Source organism: Carassius gibelio, chromosome A17 (assembly GCF_023724105.1).
Source record: "Carassius gibelio isolate Cgi1373 ecotype wild population from Czech Republic chromosome A17, carGib1.2-hapl.c, whole genome shotgun sequence".
Classification (NCBI taxonomy): Eukaryota; Metazoa; Chordata; class Actinopteri; order Cypriniformes; family Cyprinidae; genus Carassius; species Carassius gibelio.
Window position 1 is genome coordinate 4605442 of NC_068387.1, and position 24383 is coordinate 4629824.

The 24383-nt window shown below is 40.5% G+C and overlaps 1 protein-coding gene across 1 annotated transcript; it reads right to left on the reverse strand.

Annotated features, from left to right (window-relative positions):
- Positions 1-1956: 1956 nt before the first annotated feature.
- LOC127933212 (serine/threonine-protein kinase Nek9) lies at positions 1957-24161 on the reverse strand. The gene is made up of 23 exons (XM_052530014.1): positions 22985-24161; positions 19796-19973; positions 19228-19283; positions 18813-18883; positions 18622-18727; positions 17580-17711; positions 17380-17490; positions 17242-17306; positions 16463-16513; positions 16187-16379; positions 14267-14411; positions 11708-11908; positions 11367-11413; positions 10924-11085; positions 9563-9671; positions 9323-9484; positions 8307-8474; positions 8111-8170; positions 7530-7699; positions 6807-6947; positions 6615-6707; positions 5758-5811; positions 1957-3177 (listed from the first exon to the last, which is right to left on the reverse strand). Exons 1-23 carry the CDS (start codon positions 23168-23170, stop codon positions 3064-3066), a joined length of 2775 nt encoding a protein of 924 aa, XP_052385974.1. The 5' UTR covers positions 23171-24161; the 3' UTR covers positions 1957-3063.
- Between the last annotated feature and the right edge of the window lie 222 nt (positions 24162-24383).

Genomic DNA, 24383 nt, shown 5'->3' on the forward strand with positions numbered 1-24383 from the left:
CTCACTCAGAACCCTGGGTTCCTCCAGCACTGTTGATGTCCAACTCTTGCGTACATTCCCCTTGGTCAGCCATGTGTGGGACTAGGTGCCTCCATGTGTCGTGATTCCCCTTTCTAGGTAATCCCACGTGTGTATGTCCACAGTAAGTCTCTCTGCAGCATGTGTCTTTCCCTTGGCAAGCCCCTTGCCAGCTCTTGTCGTTGAAACTTCCACCCTGCGGGCTGGGTACCTCAGAGTTCTTATGTATCACCACTTTGGTAGATACCTGCCTTCTGTAAGTCCTCCCACAGGGCAGGCAGCCTGCTAGCATATGTCCAGCAGGAATATGCTACCCAGTGTATTCTGTGCGAGCTATAGGCCCTCACTCGTGCTGGCCTCACGACAGGGTGCTATCACTCACATGGGTCGCTGGAAGACAGCCATGTGGCGTTTTGTAAGGGACCCCATTCGTAACGTCGAACGTGACCCACTGAAAGGGAACGTTACGTCCCCTTGCCACATCGCTGTTCCGCTGAACGGCCGGGTCACTGGCTCAGCTCCTCAGTGAAGACTTGAATGCAAGTTGCTCGCGTTGCTCCTTATATACCCGCTCTGCGGGGCGGAGCTTGCGATGCAAATTCCGCAGACCAAGGTACTTTGTGTACCATTGGCTCATTTTGTACCACTTGAAGGTGATTGGGCTCTCGGGCGAGATCCCATTCGTAACGTCTCCGTTCCCTCCTTCAGGGAACGAGGGTTACATACGTAACCAAGACGTTTCCTTTCCAATCACTCAAGTGCACAAGTGACTGCTACTGACTCTGAGTTAAAATTGGAATCCACTGTACCTGCCAAAAGGAAAAAAATAAAATAAAATTTACGTGACTCGCTCAGGCAGAATCTCGAAACCAAATCCAAAGTATATCTAGTGAACTACTAAGAGATTGTTAAAACGTTTGGAGTAAAATGTTCTGAGTGTTGTTTGTTCATAAAATGTGACACTTTAATTGCCAATAGCATATTTGGTTATACATTCTTTGTTCTTAGTTATATATGAATCGCAATTGTACATTTAGGACGTAAAGACACATACAGAAGTGATTGGTCTAAAAAAAACTACATGTGAACTCTCCAGTAGCCGTAAGAATCACAGTTATACTAAACTGAGTTACCGTATTTTCCGGGCTATAGGACGCACCTTTTTTCATAGTTTGGCTGGTCCTGCGACTTCTAGTCAGGTGATACTTATTGAAATTAATTTGACAAGAACCGAGAGAAATGAACCAAGAGAAATTAACCAATATAAAACATTACCGTCTACAGTGCTCAGTGCTCCTGTAGTCTATACTGAAGACATAGAGCGCTCTCTCGCAGCTGTAGATGGTAATGTTTTATCTTGGTTCTTGGTTTTAAATAAATGCGACTTATACTCAGGTGCGACTTGTAGTCTGAAAAATACAGTATGTGTCCATCATTCAACAACGCAGCGATGGAGCCTAGTAATGAACAAACAGAGTGTTAAACAAGAATTTTATGACAAAATAATGAAAGTAAAATTCCTCACGATAACTTTGGAACCCTTTTGAGTGATGACTCGGTTGCAAATCGGTTCATTGAAATGAACCGTCCGAATGAACCGATTGGCTAAAATGATTCAAATTTTCCAGCGCTGAAGACGTGGTTGACTCTCCGAAATTCCGGGTTTGATGCACATGCGCAAGATTAGTGCAGACATCTTCAATTAAGGTTTTTAAAGCAAAAAAAAAAAAAAATGTTCTTATTGTGTTGCTGCAGAAAATGAATGCATTCAAATATGTATGGCTAATTGTAGTCTAGGCATACTGGACTTAACAAATACATAATTATTGGTTGGCTTTTCCCAGACAAAAGCATCACAGATTTTGAGAAAAGCCACTCCAAACCAAACCAGAAGTACTGTGAAACATTAAAACATCAAAAATGACCCCAGCATCAGTCTGACATTTAGCCTCACCCTTTTTTTATTTATTAAAAATGTGCATCAGTCATTGTCTGATACAGGTGTATGAAGCACAAAGACATCTCAAAAGCAAGTCTCAATTTCAATTTCAGAGTGTAGAAAATGGAGAATTACTGAATAAAAGACAAAAACAAAAACACATCTGGTTGCATTAGCTTTAAAAACATGCAAAAGTCAATGCAATACAGAGTCTGACTGCAGTTTCTCTGACCCTAAGCCATCTGTCTCTGAGACTCAACGTGTAAGTGCTGCGTCTTACCTTTGCTCCACATAATAGTTGCATAAACTTGGTGTCATTCCCCCATATTTGGCAACATACTCAAAAGAATGCTAAAGAAATGAAAATACAAGAATTTCAGTAGATTTGACACATTGTGTGTTTGCACGACACACTTACTCTGATTTAAATGTGAAATACTCCAAAGCTTTCACTTGACACATGGACTTTAGTTTACATCTCGGCAAGTCAGCAGACATTGTACAGAGGAAACCAGACATGCAACGTCTGCGTCCTGTCCAATGATGCAGATAAACTAAACTATAGCTTCACATTCATACATGAAACAGCTTTAAAGTGTGTTCAGAAGAATCTGTGTTCGAAACGCACCAGACCTGCTTGCATAGGAAAGACAAAACCTGTGAGAATAACAGACCGCAACCACAGAACACTGTACAAATGACATTAACACTGATACTCTGAAGAAAAACTAACATAGAGGCACTTTTCAGCTCAATTTGTAAAAAAAAAAATGGTGTTGAATGTTAAACATGAAAGCATTAAACCCGTGTGGACTGAAGCGAACTGTTTATGACACTTTTCTTACATTCACTCTGGAGGGATAGTCTCATGATTAAACTGCTGTTTTTCAGTGCTGTTCCCAGATAAAACACTCACACTTCAGCGTCACACACTAAAAGATACGGAGCGCTTTGGCTTGACAATAGCAGCATTAAGAGAACTCACACAGTCTTTGGTTATGACTTTGAAAAGGCACTAATGATTCGAAGGAAACCCCCTGAATCTGTCTGGACTGAGCACTGAACACACGCACTAGTACGCACTAGTAACAGGGTTGACTGATCTCTCACTCCTGAAGGGCAGAACCGTGGGTTTGACTGATGTCCTGGAGTCCAGCGTCTATTCTGAGGCGCTCAATGGCTCTCCACAGTCTCTCGTTCTCCTTCTGCTGATCGTTGAACTGACAAACAAACATTTACAGAAAAACCAATCATGCCTTGTTAGCTTGGAATAACACATTCAGCGGAGCATGAGATCTGAGGGATAGTAAACTGCTAATGACACATTTCTAGATCCCTCATTCTGTTGTTCATAAATCCACACATCCTTTAGTGATCTGACCAACCCCTAAAGGAACAGTTCAGCCAAAAATGAAAATCTGTAAATGTGTTCACCCTCAGTTCATCTGAGATCAAGATGAGTTTGTTTCTTCATCAGGTTTGTAGAAATTTAGCACTGCATCAGTGTCTCATCAATGAATGCTCTGCAGTGAATGGGTGCCGTCAGAATGAGAGTCCAAACAGCTGATAAAACATCACGATCCAACTTTTAGACAGTGCTCCCCAAATCCCATCAACATGTTTTCTGCCACGCTAGAGGAGACAAAAGTCTGGATCATGTTTACACAAACACAGATGGAGCTTACATCGTGACCCCCCCCCACCCACCACCATACCTTCTCACATGGACATTGACATCTATCCCTTCTCTGTACTGGATCACATCAACACCACCATTGACAGTGTTACAACAGAAAAACAGATCACAACTAACCTTAATCAGAAGCCAGGGATGATTAAGGAGGTGCGACTTCTGCTGAAAGCCCACTACACTGCCTTCAGGTCAGATGACGCTCAGGCCTACAACAAATCCAGGGCTAACCTGAGAAGGGGCATCAAAAAGGCCAAGTACTGCTACAGGCTGAAGGTAGAGGAACACTTTTCCAACTCTAACCCCCGATGCATGTGGCAGGGCATCCAGATCATCACCGACTACAAGTCAAGCAACTCCGCTCCAACGGTCATGGCGGACGTCTCTTTCCTTAGCGAGCTAAATTACATTTATGCTCGCTTCAACTGTGACAGCAAGGAGACAGCCACCAAGATCACACCCTCAGCACACCACCAACCCCTCAAACTCACCTCCACAGATGTCCGATCACACCCATCATTATGCAGTGCTTCGAGCGACTGGTTCTAGCACACCTCAAGGACTGACTCTCACCCACACTGGACCCACATCAGTTTACCTACTGTAGCAATAGGAGCACAGAGGATGCAGGATGCACAGTGCTGCACTCTGCACTCACACACCTGGACAATAACAACACGTATGTTAGGATGTTGTTTGTTGACTTCAGTTCAGCATTTAACACCATTATTCCCTCCAAGCTGACCACAAAACTTGGAGACCTGGACATTAACACGTCCCTCTGCAACTGGATTATGAACTTTCTGACCAACAGGCCTCAGCATGTTAGGTCAGGACACACCTGCTCCACCACCATCACACTTAACACTGGCGTACCACAGGGCTGTGTGCTGAGCCCATTCCTCTACTCCCTTTACACCCACGACTGCAAGCCTGTGCATGGATCCAACTCCATCATTAAGTCTGCAGATGACACCACGGTAATTGGCCTCATCAAGAGGTACAGCACCTAGCCACATGGTTCACTGATAATAACCTGCTCCTTAACACCAGCAAGACAAAGGAGCTCATTGTGGACTTTAGGGAGAAGAAAGGAAGCACGCATGACCCCATCCACATTAACGGGATGGTCGTTTAACGTGTCTCCAGCTTCAAGTTCCTGGGAACCACCTTCTCAGAGGAACTGTCCTGGACCACAAACACCTCCAGCCTGGTCAAGAAGGCTCACCAGCGCTTCTACTTCCTCAGGACACTGAAGAAGCTGTCTTCAACCATCCTGGTGAACTTTTACCTGTGTGTTCGAGAGCATCCTGACCAGTTGCATCACAGTCTGGTATGGAAACTGCTCAGTGGCTGACCGCAAGGCACTGCAGAGGGTGGTGAAAACTGCCCAACGCATCACAGGGACACCACTTCCTGCTCTTGAGGACATCCAGAGGAAACGCTGTCTACGACAAGCTCGCAGCATTATCAAGGACTCCTCTCACCCTGACCACAGACTGTTTAACCTCCTGCCCTCCGGGAGGTGCTTCAAGAGCCTCCGGACCAGGACCAGCAGGTTCAGAAACAGGTTTTCCCTACAGCTGTCTCCTTACTGATCTCTGCACTCTGACACCATAGTGTTCTGGTCTGAATCAGGAGAGAAATCTGCACAGATCAAGCAGCGTTTAAACACCTCTAAACACATATGTGTCTGAGACGACAGCAGATGCACTGGAGGAAGTGTTATTATGGATTATAGTTCAAATCATCTTAATGCTGGATGTGTTTCATCTTTTGTCTTCTCCAGATGTTCACTGATGGACTGGAGTGCTGTGGATTATTGTGATGTTTTTATCAGCTGTTTGGACTCTCATTCTGACGGCACCCATTCACTGCAGAGCATCCATTGATGAGACACTGATGCAATGCTACATTTCTACAAACCTGATGAAGACACACACTCCTCCTGATCTGGGATGACATGATGATGAACACATGTTAATTTCTCGGTGATCTATTCGTGTTCCTCTGAGATGGTGACAGTGGTGACATGAGTCTCACAGCTGCTTGCTGTAAGTGTTTCCAGCACAGGTGTCTCTCTATTAGTGCTCAGACAGATTTAACTCACCTGTTTCTGTAACAGCTGAATCTGGGCTTCCTGCCGGTTCACTGTTTCTCTGAGCTGTAAGATAAAATGGCAGGCAAATCATCATATTCCTCAACTTTCACACACTGTTCAAAAATGAGCTTGAAATTTAGCCTCTCTACGGTTCTTCTCTCTCTCTTCTACATAGTGTGTAAAAAACAGTATTTGTGTCCATCTGTGTTATTTTAGTATGGCTATTGTGATCTGTAGAGCTGAAACTAAATTCATCCTATATGTGACCCTGGAGCAAAAGTTTTAAGTCTCTGGGGTATATATGCATCAACAGACAACAATATTTTGTATGGGTCAAAATTAAACTTTTTTCTTTGATGCCAAAAATCATTAGGATATTAAGTAAACATCATGTTCATGAAGATATTTCGTAAATGTCCTACTGTAAATATATAAAAACTTAATTTTTGATTAGTAATATGCATTGCTAAGGACTTAATTTGAACAACTTTAAAGATGTTTTTCTCAATATTTAGATTTTTTTGCTCCCTCAGATTCTGGATTTTCCTCCTAACAAACCATACTCAGATGATATTAGAAATTGTATATAGATATAGATTTCTTAATATCTATATACTGCAGTTTTAATTGATTTATTTTAAGTTTGATTTATTTTAGGACATCTAAATCAAAATGAGGCTCTAGATAAAAATAAAATACGTTTAATACATATGTTAAAACAATTTTTTATTAATTTTATTTCAGGTAATGGAAGTAGTTGTGTTTTTAGTTGTTATTTTGAGCCCACAGTAGTAATAACCGTGGCTCTGGGGTCGTGCGTGTGCTGAAGAAGGCAGTGTCTTGTGTGTCAGACGTGTGAAGCGTACTTGTGTTAGCTCCACGCTCGCCCCACAGCAGCTCTGCTCAGAGTGACCCGTCTCCACGCCGTTCATCCGCTCGTAATCCACACACGCAGCCGGCTGCACAACACACACAACACATAGTCACACATTCATTTCTGAGCACTGACAGCCAGCATCGGCTCAAACACTGGCTACTAACAACCGTGTGACACGTACCATCAGACTCTTTCCCGTGGCCTTGATCTGGTCCAGCTCCTCGTAGGGCAGCGTGGCGCTCTCGCTGTAGGGCTTGGTCAGCGGCTCGATGGAGTCCTGGGAATCCTGCGGCATCGGGATGAACTCGGCGTCCAGCAGCTCCTGCACACACACACACACACACAACAGACTGCTGTGAAACACACTCACTGTGGGGCTTCATCAAGACCTTCGAAGACCAGCTGAAGAAAACTTCTCGTTTCAACCGGCTCTTTCAGGAGATTACACTCTCACGCTGATTTGTCCTGATTATTAAATCTGGCCCTGAGACTTCGGGAGATTTTGCATGAAACCAGAACAAAGTTTATTTTTTCTAACCCTGTTGGCAGGTTTTGTTCTTGTTTTAAGCACTTAAATCCCTCTTAATTAAGATTTTCTAATGTAATTTTGGCTTCTCTAGTAAATGTATCTTGATTTAAGATGGTTTAGAAACTTGTACCGGAAACAAGACATGAATACCAAGGGTAAAGCATCAGTTTTGCAGTGTTTTTGGCACATGATAACTTGCACTTTACAACTTCCTTTCGTTAGCTTATGATTTGAATAGCTCTGCTTCAAATAACTTCAGCTGTAGCTTCTGATCACAGATCATCTCAGTCTTGTTCTCCAGTACAAATGTCTGACGATTCTTAGATCAAGATGCTTTTACCTGAACAGCAACATGTGTGTTAGATGTGCGTTCACCTTCTGCAGCCATGAGGGGCACGAGCTCTCGTTGGTCTTGCTGTCCAAGGAGAAGATTAGACCTCTGTCGTCCATATCGGCCTCCACGGTCCGTCCCAGCATGCCCTCACGCAGCTCCGAGTCTGTGGCCGAGTCCGTCTCCAGATCCACGGTGGACGTCGAGCCCTGACCTGTGCCAGCATCAACACATCATTACACACACACACACACACACACACACAAATTCAGAAACTTTGGCCCGAGCATGTTTGGCTCAAGTGTTATCTGACATCATCAAGATGAAGTTCTTGTCATATTTTGTGTGAAATGCTGAAGGTGTCCTGCTTCTAATGCAGCGTTTCTCAATTTCATTTTGTTTATCGTGATGTACTGAAATAATTCAAAACTAAACTAAAATTGATTAAAACTACACAGACATTCAAAAAAAAATGCAAATTATTAAAATAAAAATAATAAAATTGACAAAAGCATGACAAAGCATGTAACCAAAAATTAATTAAAAAAAAATAAAAAAAATAATAGTATCTCTGGTTCTTAAACATAAATAAATAATAACAACAACAAAAAATATTTGATCTTACCACTTGCAATAGACAGTCCGCTGCTGTTTGAACGGATCGTTTTGGAGTTCAGGACTTTTTCTGTGAGTGAACATTAACAGGAACTTAAAACATGTTCATTTAACTCTCTCTCAAACACACAAACACACACATACACACACACACTCACACTCACACACACACACACGCAGGCTGGTTTAGTTGATCTTCCACTGACCCATGATGAGGATGGTGTGCCAGCCCCTGCAGGACAGATCCGGCACGTGGTGCAGCGAGCCGAAGATGGGCCGAGGAAGAGCGGGACACACCTCGGAGCCGAAGCCTTTATCAGGAGGCATCCCCAGACGGCCGTTCCCTGCGTTCCCCCACGCGAAGATCTGATTATCTGAGGAAAAAACAGCACAGATATTCAGATTACAGATGAAGAAAACTGTCAAACAACACACTGAACACATGGAAAGCCTCCAATGTTTGCGCTCTGTCTTTGTCTAGATTGCAGCTTTGCTCCAGGATTATTATTGTCAACTGAGATGAAATTTTTTTTTATATTCATAATATTTTGATGTATACAAAATAAAAGATACAATAATGCAATAGAAATATTAGATGAAAAACTGAAACTAACCAAAAAACTCGAAATGTTCACTTGACAACTAACTGACAAGAGCTCATGAATAAATAAATAAAAACTAAAGCTTAAAAAACAAAAGTAATTTTCATTATTTTACTCAAATTAAAACGAAAACGAAATTAAAAAAAGCCAATTCAAAATATTAATAAAATCTAGGCATCACTTCACAATAAGGCTCCATTAGTTTATGCATTAACAAACCATGAGCAATGCATTTATCACAGTATTTGTTAATGTTAGTTATTGAAAATAAAGTTGTTATTTATTTTCAATAATGCATTAGTAAATGAAATTAAGATTAGCTAAGATTAATTATTGCTGTAGACGTGTTGTGTCATGTTTAATAAAGTATTTAACTAATGAACCTTATTGTAAAATGGACATCCACGAACTAACTTCAAGAGGTTAAACCAGAGATTAACGAGTGATGATGCTTCTCCTTCACTGTCTGCTACAACTCTTCAATTAATTCAATAAAAAGTCTTCCACAGAAATCCATATGTCTGGATCATTTAGACTGCTCTTCAGCAGAAGCCTTGAATCAAGAGGTTTTGAGAAACCTGAAGTGATGTGTAAGAGTGTTTCTGAGCTGCTGCTCTCACCCTCGGTGGCAGCGATAGTGAATCCGTCTCCACACGACACCTTGGTGACGAACTTCCCTCCGAAGGGCCCCACGAGGATCTGCACACCCTGGTGCTTCTTGAAGTCCTTCACTCCTAGCTGGCCGAACTTATTACAGCCGAAGGTCATCAGACGGCCGCGCTCTGCACAGTCATTCACACACACCATGAGCCTCAATCATCAGAGCATCAGCAGTAACATGAGATGCAGGTGAAGCGCACCGTCTATAGCAGCCGTGTGTGTCTTTCCCGGAGCGATGAACTGGATCTTGAAGCGCGAGAGCTGCTTGACCAGCGTGAGGGTGGTGGTGTACGGGATCCCCTGATAACCCTAGACAAAGTGTAATGATAGCACAGCTGTTGATTAGTGTGATAGATTAGGGAACATTATTTATTATTAATAAATACTAATTATATATCGCATTTAACGCAGCCATCCCAGTAAGAGCTGTCTGTCATCTAACACTGACTGTGTGATGAAAAAATGACCCTCTGATATTTATATCATATGATGTATTTTAGCAATATCACACCAGCAAGTGCTGTTCTTTCCCCCCAATATCTGCACCACTGCAAATGTGATGCTCATTAATACAACAGTTCTATCTTAAGTTACTGTGTTACATTTTAGACACAATAAAATCTGTTTTGCTCAGTTTGTTACTGAATCCATGGTTTTGAACGAACTGAGTGAGTCATTAATTAGGAGAGTTAGTTACAGTTTGAAGGAATCAGTTGAGTGAATGATTCAGTGACTCGTTCACATACAGTTTTATGGAATCATTTGAATTATTGATTCAGTGACTCATTCACTTACAGTTTGAAGCAATCGGGTGAGTGAATTATTCAGTGACTACTTCACACACAGTTTGGAGAAATCATTTGAGTGAATGATTCAGTGACTCATTCACGTACAGTTTTAAGGAATCACTTGAGTGAATGATTTAGTGACTCCTTCACTTACAGTCTGAAGGAATCGGTTAAGTGAATGATTCAGTGACTCATTCGTATACAGTTTTAAGGAATCACTTGAATGACTGATTCAGTGACTCATTCACTTACAGTTTGAAGGAATTACTTGAATGACTGATTCAGTGACTACTTCACACACAGTTTGAAGGAATCGTTTGAGTGATTGATTCAGTGACTCCTTCACTTACAGTCTAAAGGAATCGTTTGAGTGATTGATTCAGTGACTCATTCACTTACAGTCTGAAGGAATCGGTTGAGTGAATTATTCAGTGACTCCCTTATTTAGACAGCGTCTCGCTGCCACCTACTGGCACTGAAAGTATTGCTTCATTTTTTAAAAATGTATTATTTCAATTTACATATACATATTGATGGTGAATCTAATTATTTACTTCTAAAAAGCGACTTTCTGTAATATCTATTCACTGTTCTCCCCATCTTTTGGGGGGTAATTTCTCAGTCAGAATGGATGTGTGATTAATTAGACAAATTAATTGGCCCATCAACAGCCCTAATTGGCAGCTCAGTCTCACTAGGTCACTGGGGTTTGGACGGGAGCTGCTGAATACAGCGGTGCATGAGATCAGGATCACGCTCGTTGCAGTACATACTTCCCCTGTGAGGTTTTTGATTCCAGAGAAGCCTTGATTCAGACCCAGCTTGTTGAGCTCATTGTTCCCGCAGGCTAAGACCTTTCCAGACTCGGTGAGGAAGAAGGTGCTGTCGCTGCCGCAGTACACAGAGTCAATGGTGGCACCTTTAGGAACCTCCACCTGCAGGCGAGAAGCAGACATTACACACCAAATATCTGAGTATAATGCTGTATCACTGATCGTGAAGGTGTTAAAGTACAGCTCCAGCTACTTTACATCCTTACATCCATCACCTGACCTTACAGTGTTACCAGCTCATCAAAGCTGCATGTACAGTGAGTAAAATGCATTTCGATAAACAACAAAGCAAAATTACTAAACTAAAATTAAAACGCAAACTGGAAACAGAAATAAAAACGTTTTTAAAGGTATTTCATGTTAAAAATACTGATCTCTCTCACTTGCATTGGAGAGGAGAAATCGTCCTCACAGTCCAGCCCGAGTCGACCTGCGGAGGGAAAGAATCGTCAGTGACAGGAAGTGCCTGTGGTCATGTGACAGGAAGTGCCTGTGGTCATGTGACAGGAAGTGCCTGTGGTCATGACAGGAAGTGCCTGTGGTCACGTGACAGGAAGTGCATGTGATCATGTGACAGGAAGTGCCTGTGGTCATGTGACAGGAAGTGCCTGTGGTCATGTGACAGGAAGTGCCTGTGGTCATGACAGGAAGTGCCTGTGGTCATGTGACAGGAAGTGCCTGTGTTCATGACAGGAAGTGCCTGTGGTCATGTGACCGTGCTCACCGTGCTCTCCGCAGCCCCAGGAGTAGATGTCCCCGCTGCGGGTCAGTGCCACCACGTGATTGTCCCCGCAGGACACCTGACGCACCGGACGCTCCTGGAAGAAGTCCAGCAGCACCGGCTCCAGCACCTCCATTCCCAGCTCGTTCTCCACACCCACACAGCCGTAGTAATCAGAGCCGAACATGTACATCTGATCCTCGTCTGCCGGAGGAACCATGAGACACTCGTCACACAGACACTACACCAAACACACAGATCCTCCCGACGACGCCAAATCATTCCCATCCCTCTGACTTGTTGATATTTAGATATGAATAATACTCCAACGTTTAAAAGTTTGGGGTGGGAATGATTTATAAATGTTTGTGGAAAAAATTTAATATGATAATCAGCCTAAATATTTGTTAAATGTAAAATATTAACAATACAGATTCACATTAAAATACATAAATGGCAAAAAAACAAAAAAAACAGTAATATTGTGAAATACTATGCAAATTTAAAATAACTATTTTCTATCATAAATTATCTACTATTTTTCTATTTTATATACTGTATTTTGGTGATTTGGTGCTCAGTTATTTTTGATTGTCAATTCTTATTAATAATAATGAAGTTAAGTAGCTTCATATTGTTCAAGAAAGTGTGATACACTCAATGATGAACTACAAGATGCGATTCTGAGCATGGGAACTTCGTGAGCCCTCGCACACCTCACGATTGAGTTTATAATTTATAGACAATAATTTACTACGATTTTACAAACTCTGATGTAAGCATTACATTTTGCGCCATTCATGATAATATGGTCCAAAAAAATAAACGAAGACATGGCAAAAAGAATGACTGGAAAGCAGAGAAAAGCATCTGGAGGTGACAAGGCTATTTCAGAATTTCTAGTTGTTTTGCCAGAAATAAAACTGGTACAGTATATTCATTCATAATGACGAACGGCAAATTTGGCATAACAAATAAAAAAAATAGAGCTTTATACTTAACTAAAATTACTTACATAACACACGCATTATGGTTAACGATGAATCGATTAATTGATCGTTAATTTAAATGACAATTGATCATGGAAATAATCAATATTTAACATCCCTACTATCGAGTAATTTTATTTAACTTTCTCACTTTAATTAATGGGGTTTTAGTCTCAATAAAATGCTAGTAGCAGGATTATAAAATGAATATATGTGATTATGATCATTTGATAAAATGAAGAGAGTGAGACATACGTTTGAGATCAATTTACTTTGTTGACTGTTTTTGGCATGGAGACCGCTGAACGCTTCTCTTTACATGGTTTTGTGGTGCTCGTTGTATTTTAAAACACAATTGCAATGTTTTCAAATGGCATTATGGCTTTTAAAATAAAATGATCCCAAACGTAACTGTGGTTTGTGTGACTGCTGCAGCAAAACACTGGTGCTCAGATTAATCTGGTCCTGCTGGATTCTGTTCTGGAACATGTTCCAGTAGGCCTAACCTATTTGTTTTTAAAAATCCATCATACAGTGCATTAGATCATGACAGCGCGTGCAGACGAGGACGAGCGAGCGCGGGTTTGGCTAGATTTATTTGGAGATTACTGCGCATGTCTCATTCAGCACAAATCCAAATGTTTCCATATTCGCATTGTATTTGAATGTTAAACTATTATTTATAATGTAAACTACTTACACATTCGCACATAGATGGAAATGATGATCCTCTTCATATGAGCAAAAACGTTCTTGGAACAGCAGAGAGGACCGGTATACTATTGTCTATTTAAACTGACCAGTGTAACCTTTGAAACGTTTAGTTGACTGTATTTTATTTGGATAATGAACAGACTGATGTAAGTTTGAATCGCTAGAATATACATGTGATCCAGACTCCGACACGATCGAAACAGCTGAAAAAAAAAAAAAAAACATCCCTACATTAAATCAGTTAACTGACCATCAACAGATTTAATCGATCATTCTCTTATCGACAATTAACCGATCATCGATTAATTGTTGACATCCCTACTCAATAAACTATTTATAGACATAATATGTGAGTTTTATCATTTTCTGATTGGTCAACTTCAGATGGATCGCCAGATCGTCTCGTTCAACCGCACATATGCCCCGAATTTAAACCGACAGCGCCCGGTTTCTTTTGACAAAATTATCGGGAGATACTTGTAACGTTCTCTGGCCGCTATTGTTCTTAAACGGTACGAGCTGCGACCATGCGAGCATCTGTGATTTTCTCCCGATAGAAAAAGTCGTCTGCAAGCTCGCACGACTGTACGCACCATGTTCGCCCGCACCATGTACGTCTGCCTTTCCTGTCATTTTGCATTATTGACACACCCTAATAAATGTTGTTCAGTTGCTTTGACTCGATCGGTTTTGTTTAAAGCGCTTTATAAATAAAGGTGACTTGACCTAAAATTTTTCAGCATCCATAGATGAACAGAAAGTTCATCAAAAGAACAGCATCTATTTGAAATCTATAAATGATAAATTCAGACTCCTGAATGCTAGTGTACATCACGTCTGTGGTTAGAGAGACTCTCACCGGTGACGCAGGCGGTGAAGTCGGCTCCGCAGGACACCTGTCGAATGGCTTTGCCCTGCAGACGCTCCACTCTCCGCGGCTGACGGTACGAGGCCTGGTCTCCGTGACCCAGCTGACCCACCATCTTGGCTCCTCCCTGAACGCTCTGTAGAAACACACAGCAGATCTGTCTCTGTCTCTTCAGCTCTGTGTCCTCTGCTGACACGGGGAACAATCTGTTTCATGCTTTTGCATTTCATTTGTGGAATTTCTCCGTTTTATTTGTGCTTTATTCTGCACTGCTTTTATTTCTATTTTTATGTATATATTTTTTGTTCATTTTGAATTAATGTGATTAGGACTTGTCCCAGCTTGGACTTGAACTATTAGTATAACTCAGATGCTGTTGTAGTTTATATTAATATTTTGAATAATGTTATTTTTATTTTTATATTTTGTTTTCATTATAATTTCAGTTAAATAATGATATTTAAATAAAAAATAAAAATAAAACAAAATGGCAAAACCGATAAATAAATAAATTAATATAAAGAATATAAAATAAATGAGTACAGTTAAAATAATGTAATAGAATTTAAATGCATAAAACAAAAATCATAAAAAAAAATAAAAATAATTATAATTTAACCAAAAATCAAATAATTATAATAAATAAACACAAGTGTGAAGTGTCAAGTCAGCCAAGTATGGTGACCCATCCTCAGAATCCGTGCTCTGCATTTAACCCATCCAAAGTGCACACACACACAGCAGTGAACACACACACACACACCGTGAACACACACCCGGAGCAGTGGGCATCATTCATGCTGCGGTGCCTGCGGAGCAGTTGGGGGTTCGGTGCCTTGTTCAAGGACTCCTTAGTCGTGGTATTGCCGGCCAGAGATTCAAACTCAAACTCTCTAACCACTAGGCCAACGACTTCCCCAAAACAATACAATATAAACCAATAACAAAATTAATATAAAATAAAAAATAAATTAATAATTCAAATAAAATAATTTATAATTTAAATAGTAAACAATGTTTTTAACTTTGACTATATAGTTTTTATTATTATTATTATATCTACATTTTAGTTTTAGTTATTTGATTACATGAAGAAGTACTGTGGGAAATGGCAACTAGCAAAAAAATGTAAAAAAGAAGAATTTCAGTCAGGTTTCAGGCCCCACCATAGCACAGAAACTGCATTTGTTTTTTTACAATTAAAAATTACAAATGACCTGCTTCTCAGATCAAGGCTGCATCTCATTTCTAGTTTTACTTGATCTTAGTGCTGCGTTCGACACCATAGATCATGACATACTCATAGATCGATTACAAAACTATACAGGTATTCAAGGGCAGGCTCTAAGATGGTTTAGATCTTACCTGTCTGATCGCTGCCATTTAGTTTATTTAAATGGGGAGTCATCTCATTTATCACCAGTAAAATATGGAGTGCCACAAGGATCCGTCCTAGGGCACTTTCTATTTTCAATATACATTTTGCCCCTTGGTAATATAATTAGAAAATACGGGATTAGTTTCCACTGTTATGCTGATGATACTCAGCTATATATCTCAACGAGACCTGATTCAACTTCTAAATGATCTAAGCTAACAGAGTGTGTTAAAATGTATATGATTGGATGACTATTATAGTGTAATATTATACAGCAACAGCATTCTTCCATCTTATAAATATCACCACGCTACAGAACGTTCCCTGTTCCTGATGCAGAAAAGCTAGTTCATACATTCACCACATCTCTTTCGCTGAGCATTCAAATAATGCTTCTCATGATCTTGGACTCTGGTTATATCTGATCAGATGCACATGGATTCAATAAATTATCAGTCATCATGTTCCATTACAGATCTTCCTGTAATATACCTACAGATGTGAGTGTGGGGTGTGATATAAGGCACACTTACGGCCCAGGTGTACAGCTCCTTCTCGACGGTCACTACAGCGAAGTGTGTCTCTCCAGCGCAGACGTGCTGAGCGCTGCTGCCGCCCTTAAACATGTCCAGCTTCTGAGGAGTGAACTTCCCTCCGCCCCAGAAATACACCTCCCTCGAGCGCGTCGTCACCACCGCCACCGCTGTGTCTGTCGCCGTGCTCAACCTCAGACCACCAAACCACACTGCTCAGAACAAACAACAACCCCAGAAACACTGACACTCTGCTGGAAAACACTCGAGACCTACCTGGGTTTCTTGATGGTTGAATTAAGCGTCGCCACCCTCTCCTCCAGCTCTCTAAACACAGACACACACACACACACACACACACACACACGCACGCACACACACACACGAGATAAATAGAATAAATAAATAAATAATTACAGTAGTTATAATTACAGTAAAGAAATACAAGATGAACAAATAATAAAGTAAAATACAATTAAAATAAATAGCAAAAATTTAAATAAATAAATTGAATTAAAATAAGCAATAAAAAAAATTAAGCAAAAATATTAAAAGAAAAATAAAGAAAATTATTAAAAGAAAAAAAAAAAAAAATAATAATAATAATCTGAATGGTCCTAAAAACAGAAATAACAGTATTTTTGTCTTTTGATTCATAATTAAAAATTCATATAAACAAATAAAATGAATTTAATAAAAAACTTATCAACAAATAAATTAAATTAAAATAAAGAAAACTAAAATGCATAAAACAAAAACAAACAAATACAATTAAATAAGAGTTAAAAATGTAATGAAATTAAAATAGTTATAGTAAATAAATACTAATAACAAACAAATAGAAGTAGTAAAAAAATTAAATCAAAAGATAGACATTAATACTAATACAATTAAAATAAACATGCATAAATAGAATTAAAACAAGGAATAAAATAAAAATCTATAAACATATTAAAATTAAAATAAAGAAAACAAAATGTAATTAAATGAAGTTAATAATGGAATGGTCCTAATAACAGGAATTGTTTGTGTCTTTTGATTGAGGGTTCACTCACGCTCTCACTAGAGAGATGACGGGCTGCTCTAGAATCTGCTCCGCCGTCGGCCTTTTCTCCGGGTCCTTGATCATGGAAACATACGAGCGTCATTATAACATCAGCACACACACACAGTGAGCTGTAGCACAGCGTTACCTGATCTAAACACTCGTACACCAGCTTGATCAGGTCAGGTGTATAATCCTCCGAGTTGATCTCCATGGTCCAGTTTCCCTGGACAATCTTCACACACAGGTTCAGAGGATTCTGGGAACACATGGTTATCATACGTCACTGAGGGGATCTCAGTCTAATGAAGGAGTGTTTGTGAACGTTTGAGATGAAGAGGAGCTTACGGTGGCGTCAAAGGTCCTGGTGAGGGTCAGCAGCTCAAACAAGACACAGCCCATGGCCCAGATGTCTGATTTAAAGTTGTACTTCACTCCCTGACACAGTTCAGGAGACATGTAGTACGGCGTACCGACACACTGGAGAACAAAACACATCGGCTCAGTGAGGGGCAGAGGAGAAATCCTCTGAAGGAAAACGTCTGTATGAATCACACAGTTCAAGGGAAATGAAGCCAAAGATCACTGAGAGAAAAACGCTTACTTTATTTTACTTCTACTATTGTAATTGTAATATTTCCATCACCGTTCTCTGATGTCTGTTAACAGTCACTTTCTACATTTCAAGTGTTTTATTTTTAATGTTTCCATTTTAAAACTATCGCTTTATATTATTTTAATTTTTTTTGTAGCTTTTTAATCCCAGTTTAGGAAGTCCTAATGAACAACTACACAAACAAACAAATAAATATTATATTGTAAATACATATATATTGTTTTATTTTCATATGTAAAATTTATATATGTTATGATTAATTTGTAGCTTTTTTATCCCAGTCTGGGAAGCCCTTTTAAACAAATCAATTGATTTACAAAAAAAAAGAAAAGAAAAAAGAAGAAAAAAAGAGAAAACTATTTAATGAAAAATAATATCTTAATGTATTATTGTATTTAAAATTGTTATGTTTTCATGAAATAGTTAATTTTCAGCTTTTTTTACCCCAGTTTGGGTAATTTTAACAACTGCAATCAATATTTCATATCCATTTGATTTTGTATTTGTTAAATAAGCGTAATAAGCAGGATTGATCTTCAGACTTCATAGTAGATTATAATAAAGCAGACCTGTTCAGGGTGATAAACAGTCCTGGGTTTATTTTGTGATGCTGAGTGATGATGATATTACCCTTCACACAATCTATCTATCTATCTATCTATCTATATATATTACCCTTCCCACAATCTCACGATGAGAGTGCAGAGATGCTTCAGACACATAAACCAGCTGACGCTGACTAATAAACCTGTGGGATGGTGATCGTTGACTCACGGTTTCAGCCATGGCATACTCTGAGTCCAGCTTCTTGGCCAGCCCATAATCCCCCAGCTTGATCAGGTTGGTTTTGGTGAGGAAGATGTTCAGCGTCTTGATGTCCCTTCAAGGCAAACACACACCATTCACAGCGTTTGGAAACGGCGCTGCTTTACTCCTAATCATCTGCTTCTGTGATTTCTCTTTACCTGTGCAGGACGCCAGCTTTATGGATGTGAGCCACAGCAGCGGCGATCTGATACAAGTACCACACGACCACCTGCCACAGAGAGAGAGACCACGCTGTTATCATTTACTGGGATTATAAAATCATATTGATATATAGACCACCTTTAAGTGAAACATATTTCATGCATGTCATTTTATTAGTTTTTTCTCAGTTCACAGAAGATGCCTTGATGATAAGTGAATCACGTTCTGTTGTTTCTGATGCATGCTAAACTAAACCGCTGAAGATCACAGACAGGTAGCCATTCTAATGTCATTCTCCTCTAGATATGACGCGAGTGTCATTATGTGATGAGATATGTTATGAGTTTTGCACAGAAGTGTTATTGCGGTGTTGTTTTTGGTGATGTTGTCATGAGCGAGGAGTGAACGCACCTCCTGTTTGAACAGAACTCCCTTCTGCTGGTTGATCTTCTCGTAGAGGTTTCCACCTGCACACACACATTCAGACAGCTGCTCAAACACACACCACGTCACGGCTGTACAGCTGCTGTTCTGTGTTTGTGTGTGTGTGTGTGTGTGTGTGTATCTCTGTGTGTGTGCATGTGTGTGTGTGTGTATCTGTGTATGTGTGTGTGTGTGTGTGTGTGTATCTGTGTGTGTGTGTATCTGTGTGTGTATCTGTGTATGTGTCTCTCTGTGTGTGTGAGAGTGTGTGTGACTCTGTGTGTGTATCTCTGTGTGTGTGTGTGAGTGTGTGTGTGTCTGTGTATCTCTGTGTGTGTGCATGCGTGTGTGTGTGTGTGTGTGACTCTGTGTGTGTGTATCTGTGTATGTGTCTGTGTGTGTGTGTCTCTGTGTGTGTGTATCTGTGTCTCTGTGTGTGTGTGTGTCTCTGTGTGTATCTGTGTGTGTGTGTGTATCTGTGTCTCTGTGTATCTGTGTGTGTGTGTCTCTCTGTGTATCTGTGTGTGTGTGTGTATCTGTGTGTGTGTGTGTGTACCGTTGCAGTACTCCAGCTCGATCAGCAGTGTGTTCTTGTCCATGAAGTGGTTGAAGTAGGCGATGATGTTGTTGTGCTGCAGGATGGACAGGATGCTGATCTCGTTCATCACATCTCTGCGCTTCTTGTCCGACAGACAGTTCAGATCGATCTCCTTCCACACCACCAGAGAGTTATCCTGCACCAAAACCAGCTCAGTCACACAAACTCTTGGAAAGTTTGGGAAATTGGGAAATGGCAGCGTAATTTATTTAGGATAATCACATTTGTGGCATCCCATAAAACAGTTGTGATAACTGCACAAATTTTCGTTCTTCATTTGGGGGAAAAAAGACGTTTGAAAAGGCTGAGTATATGTTTCTGACGGTATGACGGTGTTTCGGAGCTTCCCAACACCTCCGCCCTGACGGAGGAGGGGTGTAGATCAATATAAACATGACTCCTGATGCTCGCGTCTATCAACTAAACACAACAACCATGAGAGGATGAGGTGTAGGTGATCTAGGTGTGAGACGGCACTGATCAGATTATTACAGACTAAAGAATAATGATTCAGAGTCGAGTATCATGTTTACAATACAAACGAAGCATAATCAGTCCTTGATGGGAAGTGTGAATGTCTCACAGTCTGATAACTTGATGTGGAAAACAAATATTGGAGTCCGTTTGCTACTTTATTTTATTAAACTGGATAATTGTTACACCTTTTTATATTTTATGTGGTGTCATGATTTACTTTTGATAAAGACAAAGGTGTATTATTGTATGTTGGTTTGGCATTTCATTTATTGTATCCCCTTTAAATGCACTTATTGACAGAACAGCAGTAGTAGTATGGTGTAATATTTATTAGAAACATGTATTTGGTGCTTGCTACCTGATATCTTTACTCTCTCCTTTTCATGGCTTTGGAAACTTGTCTCAGATGTTTCTCTGCGTCGCTTTTTGCATAACTCCAGGTCATCAGCACCAAGCTTCGTTGCTATTACTTTCTAGGAATTAAATGCTTTCTCTGAATCTTTACAGTCTGTCTGCGAGTGACCGTACAGGTGCGGATATATCTGTGCAGCTCAGCTGTTCCACACTCCAGTGTGTTCAGGAGATGTTGCTCTATGCTCGGTCCTCTACGGATTGAGATTAACTGGGTAAAATAAATTGCGCGTCAAAGAAGGTGGTTCAAGGAGTTTCAGACCACACACACCGACTGCGTAATTACCACGGACCAATAGAAACTCAAAGGTGTTAAGCACCAACACAAACTCCTCCATAAAGTTTGCTTTGGTCCGCGCATAGACAGTAAAAGAAATGGACACAGCGACCCCATTGGAACTCAATTGAGACAAGTGAAGCCCATTTTTAGTGTTTTTTAGCACTTCCGTTTCTGACGCGCAGACTCAAACGAAGCTTGACGACGTCAGCAACCTGTCTGCCAGATGTAAATCTTCTAGTGGCTGTGCGTGCAAACTGCCATCGTTAATCTTGCAGAGACGGCGAGTTTAAGGGGGGAGTTCTTTGTCGTGAGTGAGCAGGAGTAAGTATTCTGATTAATTATTTTGTATAGTATTTTAAAATGTAACGCCAGTACGCCATATTAAGTTAATTGCCTGCGAGCTTCTCCTCCTGTCTGTACGGTAATGCGACAGAGAGACGAGTGGTTATGACGCAATCGTTAGCCTATTTTTTACAAAAACTGTTTATACGGGGCCATAATGTAACATAGAAGGTAATGGAGCCCTTTATACATTGTCGTGTATCTTTAGAAATAAATAATGGACAAACGGAGTCTTTAAACGCCTCAGATGTAAAGTTATTCGCTGTCAAAGTGACGCCAAAATGAATGGGAGTCAATGGGATGCTAACGCAAGTGAAGTTCTGCTAAAAGATGGCAGCCCCCACCCGACTTCAACTTCCGGTCGACTTCCTTGCCCCTTGGGTCCGCGTCACTCCTGGATAATTGAAAATGGGTAAGGTGGGAGCTGGTTGCTGAAACCACGCCCACCTAGCGCGACTGCAGCGACAATCCACCTGTCACTCAAGTGGCCAATCCTTAATTATGCAGACCTTTAAGTCGTAATATAATTTAAACAGATGAGATATAAAAAAATTCACCCCCCTCAAAAGTTATGAGGTTGTCATGAAGGGCAAAACTAGCTATATAAACCAAAATTTATATAATTTTTTGCACCAGGCTGTAAACATGCTTTTTCCTGCTGTAAAGTTGGGCAGTTTAACATGAGGAGTCTATGGGACTGACTCTATCCGGCAGACAGCCTCAAGCGGCCGGTCGATGAATTGCAGGTTTAGTCACTTCCTTGTTGTCTTCACGAGAGAGAGCGGGAGGTTGCCGCTTGGTACAAACACAGTATAAGTCATTATAATCAGTAATTATGTCTCCACTGGATGCAAGAAATGGTTTGTTTGTAATGGGTTTTACTGGTTTTGTCTCCTTGGGCCGGGACATTTCCATCACACGCTTGATTCAGCCAATCACAATGCACTGGATAGACCGCTGGCCAATCAGAGCACACCTCGCTTTCAGAACGAGGCATAGAGGAGCAACAATAATGTGTTTTTTTAAACTTAAACTGCAAAAGCACATTGCATTACACCAAATATACAACATGTTTGTTTTAGCAGCATCATATATGACCCCTTTAAGCAGGCAAGATAACATTGGACTTATTTTTTATTTTGTAATTGCACCTCTGAACGATTGTGTAATTGTGGCATCCATAATTGTAATCAGGATTAGAAATGTGATTAATTGTGCAGCCCTAATATACATTAGACGGTTAGACATTGGGCTGCCTATTAAAAAAAAAAAAAAAAAATGATTTTGGTGGCATAAAATGTTGATTTTAAACAAAAAAAATATTATATTTAATTTAAAGTGTTTTTAAATGACTGTTTGCAAACTACATTGGCACAATCATCAGAAATAGACGTCAGAAGTTGTTATTGGTGAGCAAACCCAGAGTTTCTTGTGTGAATGCAATGCAACTTTTTCTGAGAAAATGAAAGAGCATCTCTTTTTGTCCTCATCATTAGGGGCTCTGCAGAGCACTAGTGATCCAGATCCCTCGTTATCAGTGGGCGTGGCCCAATTCACCAATCAGAGCCGAGTGTCCATCCTCTGACGGTGACGTGTGCTCTTAATTGCGGCTAAAGTGAATATATAATGAGTCTCACCTCAGTGCGTCTGTAGAGCGTCGCTTCTCCGAAAGAGCCCTTCCCGAGCACCCGGATGGGGATGTAGTGCAGTCTCTCCTCTTCTCCGCCGAAAGCTCCAGATGTTGATGATCTTCCTCCGACTGATTCACATCCTATATCTGAGTTCAGAGAGGCGTAGTGCCGCTCGTACTCATCCAGAGACATCTTCCTGACGCTTGACGCGGCGCGCGGTGGCGCCTGTAGGCTTCGCGTTGTATCTGGGCCTGCTTCAGTGCGGCCTGAGCCTTGATTTGACTCCCGCGCCGCGAAGATCGCCTCAGATCACACACATCCGCGCTGCAGGAGCGCCACACTCTCGCGCGAACACACTTTCAGCGATCGAATCGGAGTAAACTACTTCCCTCCTGCCCCGTTTCTTCTTTTCCAAACTGGACTACACAAGACGAAGTTGCTGTTGGGAGTCATTTCCGAGAGGGAATCGATTCATCCGTGCGTTTGTTTTGAACAGGTGCGCGTCCGTTGAATTCATCGAGCGAACGAGTGAATCTTTGAGAGTCGACACCGCTGTTCGGACAGAGACGACAAGCGACGCAGGAACCGGAAGTGACTCGATTTCACACTGCTTTATTTCAAAATAATGTGCAGCGTGAAATTAATAGGTACTTCTATTGCACGCGGTATTATACGACGGAAAAGGATAGCACGACTCGTTACATTGTTATTACACACAACATTTAGTACACAAACACATCTATATTATGTAGTTATATTATAGTGTCCGCTAAAAGTACTTTGGCACTTCTGTAGATGTTAGGTCTGTCCGTGTCCGTTCAGTTAATCTTATTCATACGTGACATCACCTGACGAGTTCCTCTAGTTCTCATTAACACATGAACACACACCACCGAGCTGACAGATCTGATGCTCTCAGGACACACACACACACAGCGTCCCCTGCACTATATTAATGTGCAGAACAAACCATGACAGCCTACAAACCTGTGCAGATGAATATATTTGACACTCACGTATAGAGTCAAGCTTATGTTGTTAGTTCCACAGAGCGACCACAAGAGAGCGACACACTCCACTGAATACTGACCACACACACTCATACTCATATAAACACATACACATCACTCTCACACATTACATTTAGCTGAAAATTAAACCAAACATCAACATGAACGAATAATCAATTATTTTAATTTATTGTAAATAAGCACTGAGCTGCATCCATTTACATAAGTTTCATAGAAACCATTTTAATTATGTTTTTACATCAATTAGTTGTTCAAATATAGACATTAATGGTGGCTGTAATGAAAAATGATTTCACGACAGATATAATAACCAAAAGTACATTAAATAAAACATTACTAATGGGTTCAGTAAAAAAATAATAATAGTAATAGTG